The following is an 8,050-nucleotide window of genomic DNA, read 5'->3' on the forward strand; positions in this document are numbered from 1 at the left end:
TCAACTTACCTACCATCTCTCCTCTCCTGACCTCAGCTCACCACACCACTCCACAACACCCCACAGATTAGGGACGGTCAAATTTATCTCCAAGGGGGATTTCTTGTAAAAAATACAGTCTTGCCAATGAATTGCTGGAAAAAATAATCTAGCTTCATGTGTGCAAGAAAATAAACTCTCCACTTAATGTCTTGATACTTGATGTTTTGGGGGTTTTTTTCAGAAAAGATTACCCTATCTTTCTCTCTTGAGAGAACAAAAAAATGCTTGTTTTTAAAGCATGGCTAAAAAAATAAACTCACCCACCAATGTGATGTACGAAACTAATTGGATCCCGAAGGAGTATTATAAGATTTGTGAAGGAAGATGTCAAAGGGAGAAGAATTAGCCCTCAAACTAAATATCTCCCATCTAAGGTTAGTGTCAGGTTACAAGATATTAGCATTGTGTCGACAGACGTTTCAGGAGAGCAGATCCACCAACAGCAGATCAGTTTCTACAGTGAAAGTGCGAGGGAAGGGGTTAGTTGCTGATCACACAAGGAAGAACGGCTTCTTTACAGGAAGAACTCATTCTCTGTTACTTTCATATCAGTATGGAGCTTGATCTCATCCTGATATATCTGTCATAACATTTGTATGTACATGGGGCATGGAGTCTACACCCATCTTGTTGAGATTGCTGCATCTGGTTCCATTATGTTGTATTTGTTTGATATTGCTTCAAAAGATATGACTGATTTCTCAGACCGGATACCCGAAACATTTCCTCAGGACATCCAAAGCAAAAACATTTTGGAAATATGAGATGAAAAGTTATTTTTATTGTTTTCAAAAATGAACCCTGGAAAAATGAAATGTTTTTGATTACACGATGCCATTTAGAAAGTGGTCAGATATAACATGTTGTATTTGGGGTTCTTAGTAAAGTACAGATTCTAGTACTCTTGTTTGCGTTGAGTCTCCTCTGGCATTCAAACCCACACCCTCAGAGACAGGTAGCAAATCTTGGCTCACTAAGTCAGCCACGTAACCCACTCGGCCAAGGCAACTTCCACTGAAATGTTCTTCCTGATCGGAGCAGATGGGTCAAGACATAAATCCATGTGAGGGTCTCATTCTCTGAAATGATCAGGTGATGCAGGGGTTCAAAAATCCAGACACCTGGGACAAGTCAGTTTTCATTGCAAATATTGGTATCCTACTTATCTATAGGCTACTAGATAATTTCTAATTACAGTTTCAAACTGCAAATAAATTTGGATTTCACTTCATATCTGCTCAAAATGCAGCTATTTTGCCATGGTAATGGTTGTCTTTCTTGGCTATTTATCACTTTTCAATAAGTAGCCCAGTAAACATTAACATCAAATACCATGTTGACTTATTCTTCATAATTTCATCATCATGATTACGTCATAAAAATCAGGGCAAGTGGCTTTTAAACAAATTGTTGTAACCCCTGTGATGAATACAAAGGTTTTTGAGAGGGTGCTTCGCAGATTGTTCATTGTTCTGGGTTTAGTGACCAGTTGGTCATATGTTAATGACTCCAGAGAAATACCCAGTAATTCCCTCTTACTGCATCACACATGGCTACAGTCCTTGAGTTTTGGAGTCGTGCTTCTTACTTTCTTTTATTGTGTTGAGATGGCAAAGATAAATGTCACTCTCTCAGACAATATCTCTGAGTCTGGCAAACTGCACTCATGCCACACATTTTGTCTGACCTTAAATTGTAAACAAGAGCACAATGATGGTAATTCAATATATATACCACTCAACATTTGCTGAATACCAGAAGAGGTATTTTTAAAGCTGTGATCCTTAGATAATATTGAGTAGTATGTTCCTGACAGTCCATACTTCATCAAATCCATGAAATCAATTTATATGGAACTACAAGTATTTTTATATCAGGCAAGGAAGTTGACATGTGTTTTCCTTAGTTGGTGTTGGTGTTTAGACTTGTTGTTACACTGTGTAATTCCAACATGTAGGTAACTGTAGTATGTTTGTGAGTGATTGTGTTACTTGTGTCTGTCAGTGCCTCACCGATGTCCAGATGTCGCTGACAAGCATCATGACCAGACATCATCATATCCTAGTCTCTCTTGCTGACAAGCATCTGCTGGAAACAAGAGTTGCCTCCCATGGGGCAAGGACATTCAGGATGACTGCCTTAGTCCAGTAAGACCAATACATATGTTCATTTTTGGAGACATTGTTATCCCACGCAACAACGAACTTGCGAGGCATATAGAAACGGGGTCTGTCTGTGTATCCGCATTCTTTGTCAAAAGCATATCTCCTAAACTATTTGTGATAGCCTAACCAAACTTGGGACACATGTCAAGCATGATCCGTAGATGTCCCTTTTGGGTGTTAGAACCAGATGTTAATTTTTTATTTTGCAGTTTCCATGGAAACGTTTTAGGTTGTGACTATAAGGATGTCATCTTGTCTGGAGCATATCTCCTACTAAACTATACATGCTAGCTTCAGGAAAGTTGATACATGTATCAAGCATGATCCCTAGATGTGCCTTTTGGGGATTAGACACAGATATGAGTTTTATTTTTATGCAGTTTCCATGGAAACATTGCTTAGGCTGTGACTTTGAAAATGTCATCTTGTCCGGAGAGATCTTCCAAACTATACATAGTAGCTTCATAAAACTTGGTACACATATCAATCATGATCCCTAAATGTGCCTTTTGGGGAAGAGACCTAGAATGAAGTTTATTTTTTTTTGCGGTTTCCATGGAAACATGAATTAGGCTGTGACTATTAGGATTTCATCTTGTCCAGAGCAGATTTCCCAAACATTTTTACTTTATCAAACTTGGTACATGTGTTTGCCATATTCACCAGAATCCTTAAATGTGCCTTTTATTGGTTACACAAATGTGTGAAATTTATTTTTTGTGGGTTCCATGACAACAAGTTTGAACATTTCTAAAAGTTTTTTCTTTTTTTTTTTTTGCTTCAGAAGTCACAGATATACATTTCTGGATATGTTAGGAACATCATGAACAATTTCCAAGGAGATCCATTGAGGATAAATTTTTTTTTCCCTGGAAAATGTGGGAGCTCAGGTGAAATGCAGCCTGTCAGGTGCACTGTACAAGGTCAATCAATTTTGACCTTGAAATTGTTGGTTGTGCTCTTTTCTGAAGCAGAACTTTAAAACCGTTCACTATTTCTTCACCAAACTTGGCATATAGATAGGTCTAGTTGTATAGTTTCACCGTTTGGTAGGTTTGGCTTTCTGAATAAAATATTTCTTGCGTTTCCATGGCAACAAGTTTAACCTCAACTGCATTTCGTGGTAGTGTTCTTGTCAGGAGCAGAACCTTGCAATACTCTCCTTCCACTTTGCCATATGCACACCAAAACACTGACCATAACTAGTAGACATGTCCATGAAGAATATTTTGCCGTTGCAGGGATTCTGATGACTTTGTTATTTTCACCTTTTTGCAGGATTATTTGTAATAAAATCACGAGTTGTTGCAGGGATGAGTCCAGTTCATTTCAGGGCTTTACACAAGTAATTTTCATGAGGTTTCATGAGTATATAAGCTACTGAAAATACCTTAAAGAACACCATGCAGTATTCCAACTACATGTCATCGGTCAGTAAATAATCGAGTCTGAACCAAACAATCCAGTTATCAACAGTATCTGCATCAATCTACACAATTTGAATACGATGACATATTCAACAAATCAGCGATCTCGACTGTACGATCCGTTTAGTCACCTCTAGCTACAAGCGTTAGGTAAGCGGTGTGATTAAAGCATTCGCTGGAACATTGCTAAAAGTGGCATAAAACCACACTCACTGTCTGTTCTCTGTGTATTCAGATGTGCTGCTGAGATGCAGCTAAGCGAAGCGTGTCACATGTTGGATGCATCTCCTGTCGCTCTGTCTAGTGCAATACAGGCCTACAACCACGTGTGTCAGCAGTTTGAAGACACTGCCAGGAATCAGGTAATGTGAACGTAGTCTGATGTAGGACTGGATGTTATACCATCAAGGAGCAGGAGCAGCCATTATTATGTGATCAATGAAGAGACAGGATTACTATATATCACAAATATTTAAGTAAAAGGAAACCAGACACTAGTTGCACTTGTACATGTAATTCAAATTCTGATAATTCATCAAATATGGATTATCTTGACTGAAGTCACTCATAATAAATATTGATAATCAGGATGGGACCCCAGCTGAAAATCACTAGTCGCATAGAAACAGATACAAGTTGTGCTGACACGTGTAACTCAATTTGCCAGTTACAGATTATGGATGACTGAAGTCTCAGATACTAAGCTGAAAACCAGTGCTGCATAAATGGTCATGTTATAAAAGTGTCATAAATTTGTCCTGATACATTATGAGGCATCTAAAGTATAGACACTTTCTTCAACCTACTTGGATAACTACCCGTGAACGTCACTGGGTATAATAGGCCTTCAGCAACCTATGCTTGCCATAAAAGGCGACTATGCTTGTCGTAAGAGGCGACTAACAGGATCGGGTGGTAAGGTTTGCTGACTTGGTTGACACATGTCATCGGTTCCCAATTGCGCAGATCGATACTCATGTTGTTGATCAATGGATTGTCCGGTCCAAACTAGATTATTCACAGACCGCCTCCATATAGCGGAATATTGCTGAGTGCGGCGTAAAACTAAGCTCACTCACTCACTTGGATAACTGGCAGTTCTAGAACTAATACATGCACAGAAGCATATATTAGGTATCATATGAGTAACTGAATTGTTCATCTCGATAATGTACTGTAAATCATCAAACTAAAGCAAGCACTTTTTAATGCAAAAAAATGAAAACTCTCGTATTATAATAACGAAGCATTTCATTCTGACCATGAGTGCTAATTTCAGTGTCACTAATTCATATCCATTGAACATATTTATCATCAAATTATGTAACAATGTGGAAGTGTTGACACTACACATTACACCAATACAGGTCACTACCTCATTACACATATCTCAAGTCAAGTCACAAGTAGTTATCACTGGTTACAATTACTGGTCATTGTTTAAAGTCACTCACGCTTATCAGCAGACCGGACATTCTGCAATGTTTATAATGTTGTCATAAGACAAATAGTAGCAAGCAATTACGTGATCAAACGTGACAGTGTAATCAAAACATCGTCAGCATGTTTCCATTCATTGCTTAACAAGCTCAGTTCAGGATATTTGGTAAACAACAAGCTCAGTTCAGGCTGTTTGGTGAATAACAAACATGAAAAGGAAAAGAACAGCATAAAAAAATTCAGGGTGTGACACTTTATCATCAATACAGATTCCAGAGTCTTGAGAACTAGACCCCCTCACTCGCATTAAGTTCATGACGCATGAATTGCATGATTTACAGTATCAATTAAGACAATAAGATTGTCAGTACTATCGTTATCATCGTTGTCACCATTGTTAATAAGGTTTTTGATTTTTCATCTCTTTTTTTTATGTAGTTTTGTTGTCTATGTTATAAGTACATGTTCTTATTTCAGGCCATTTCTCTACGCCATCTGTCAAAGTGTTCACAGTTCCTGAAGAGTGTGCTCGACAGTGTCAGCCTGGAAAGCATACAGTCATTAGATCAGGTAACTGTGCTCATTTAGAAGCAGAAAGTGTTGCCAGACAGCAACAGGAGTGATATGGTAGGTGAAGGTTATTAGCATAAGTTGGGGGTTGACACAAGGTTGACACTAGTGTCAACTCACTCACTCACTCACTCACTCACTCACTCACTCACTCACTCACTCACTCACTCACTCACTCACTCACTCACTCAGAAACTCTGAAACTCTGAAAGGTATTACTCGATTTTGTGAACATTTGCCAAAGCACAAGCACTTGCTTTTGCCTTCCATAATTAAGTGATGTAATATAATTCTGCTTTTGTTTACAGGCTCATTTGTCCTCTGCTGGACCTGACTTCCACCATCTTGTCTTGTCCCGACTAAAGGCAAGGAAGTAGTGAATGGATGACACAATGCAAGGAGACTGTATCTTGAGAACTGGACCTGACTTCCACCATCATGTCTTGTCCCGACTGAAGGCAAGGAGGCAGTGAGTGGATGACACAATGCAAGGAGACTGTAACTTGAGAACTGGACCTGACTTCCACCATCTTGTCTTGTCCCGACTGAAGGCAAGGAGGCAGTGAATGGATGACACAATGCAAGGAGACTGTATCTTGAGAACTGGACCTGACTTCCACCATCTTGTCTTGTCCCGACTGAAGGCAAGGAGGTAGTGAATGGATGACACAATACAAGGAGACTGTAACTTGAGAACTGGACCTGACTTCCACCATCTTGTCTTGTCCCGACTGAAGGCAAGGAGGCAGTGAATGGATGACAATGCAACGAGGTGTCCAAATGCAACATTGAATCTGTATATTAGTTTGTGATCTTGTGTGATTTTAAAGTTAAACATGAGTTGCCTGGAATGAGACATTAATCTGCCTGTCTAATTTTCATGAAACTTGATACTCTCCAGGCAAACCACAGCATTAATCTAGTTCAGTCAACATACTGGTCGTTGAAATGAGAGAAAGATCAGCTTGATTTCAACATGTTGGCATATAATCCAGTATTTAATGGGTGTATTCGAAAGTAAGACTTTAATTCCTGCTTAATCTGAACTGAGCATGTGGATAACATCTCCTGGTTAACAAGCAGTGGCAACAGTCTAATGCATATGTATCAACTCAGAAGCTTCCGTGTAATCTTCAAATAACAAGTTTTCAAAACGAAAGATTTAGAAGGTTCCTGTTTCCATGTTACATCTCCATGTTATCTCTCAGGTTTGAGGCTTGATTCTGTCACTCACTATATCAGGAGACCACCCTCCACTAAACCTGTATTTGGGGTTAAAAAACAGCTAAACTCTTTACAGATGTTAAAGGTTAGGCCACCCACTTACACAAGTGATTGCCCAAGGTGTGAAATCATTATTGTCAGGAATACCTCATGCTATCGCAGTAGGTGAGTGTTGTTTTGTGGATCTGGCATCATGTATTCTATCTAAACAGCTGGCTGTCGACAGGATCAGATTGTAATGTATTGCTGTCACTACAGTTATACTCATGGAAAAAAGAAAAGGAATAGAGCAAAGATGGAGGTTTACTGCTGGGTGCAGTCAAGAGCTTCACGTGAAATCATGCCATGAATATGATGATGTTTTTGAGTGATGTTAAGCAAAGCGATATCATGAAAGTATGCCATCCTTCATTTTTGTTCCCGGATATTTTACCAACAGTATGTTGAGGAATTTGCTTTTGTGGGTATTGGGTACTAAAAAAAATTCAACAATTTGTGCTTTTTTGTTAGAGGCGACCAAAGGTGTCACAGTGGGCAGAGGGGTACATGGTTGATTTTAAGTGAATTTATACGCAATATTGTACCCACAATATTGTTCCCTTGATGGTTTTGTCCAGAATCCATTATCTCATATAGCTGCAATATGGCTGAACCAGTGTTATGCAACAAACTTTATGTTATTTCTTTATTCTATGGGCATTGAAGGTATTTGTTGAAGTTGTTCATTTTGTACTAACTGATTTCTTTAAACTGTTACGTTTGTACATGATGGCTAAATAACACATTATTTCTTACAACCAAATGTTGTTTGTGTTGGTCAGTCATATGAAGGTAGAAATGAAATTTCCCATGTCCAACTAAGGTTCCCTTGACTCACATAGGTGCAATTAGTTTGTCTCAGAGTCTCTGAACTGCAGTATTTTCACTCCCTCCCAACCCCTTGTGCAATGCTAAGGCTCCAGATGAAATAAGTCTAGATTTATCAGATTTAAGGACACTCGCCCTCTTTGCTGCTACTTTCCAAATTAATTGGAATTGTTTGTTTTTAGAAGTTTTAATATCCAGAGAGTGTTAGTCTTGGGTGCAATTTGTTCACGTCATATCTTATGTTGCTGTTGCTGATAGTTCAAGCGTACAATCATACTCTCATACTGTCATGCAGCTGACCACAGTTTAAATCAG

General features: G+C 38.8%; 1 protein-coding gene across 1 annotated transcript in view; it reads left to right on the plus strand.

The window, feature by feature from the left end:
• LOC137257849 (Fanconi anemia group A protein homolog) overlaps positions 1 to 7,670 on the plus strand; it is an 83,712-nt gene extending 76,042 nt beyond the window's left edge. Inside the window, exons 36-39 of the mRNA XM_067795331.1 lie at positions 2,047 to 2,189; positions 3,870 to 3,996; positions 5,552 to 5,644; positions 5,953 to 7,670. Coding sequence (XP_067651432.1) covers positions 2,047 to 2,189; positions 3,870 to 3,996; positions 5,552 to 5,644; positions 5,953 to 6,021 — 432 coding nt within the window. The 3' untranslated portion in view covers positions 6,022 to 7,670. The remainder of the gene's footprint in view (positions 1 to 2,046; positions 2,190 to 3,869; positions 3,997 to 5,551; positions 5,645 to 5,952) is intronic.
• Positions 7,671 to 8,050: the final 380 nt, after the last annotated feature.

The sequence above is a fragment of the Haliotis asinina genome, chromosome 12 (assembly GCF_037392515.1).
Source record: "Haliotis asinina isolate JCU_RB_2024 chromosome 12, JCU_Hal_asi_v2, whole genome shotgun sequence".
Classification (NCBI taxonomy): Eukaryota; Metazoa; Mollusca; class Gastropoda; order Lepetellida; family Haliotidae; genus Haliotis; species Haliotis asinina.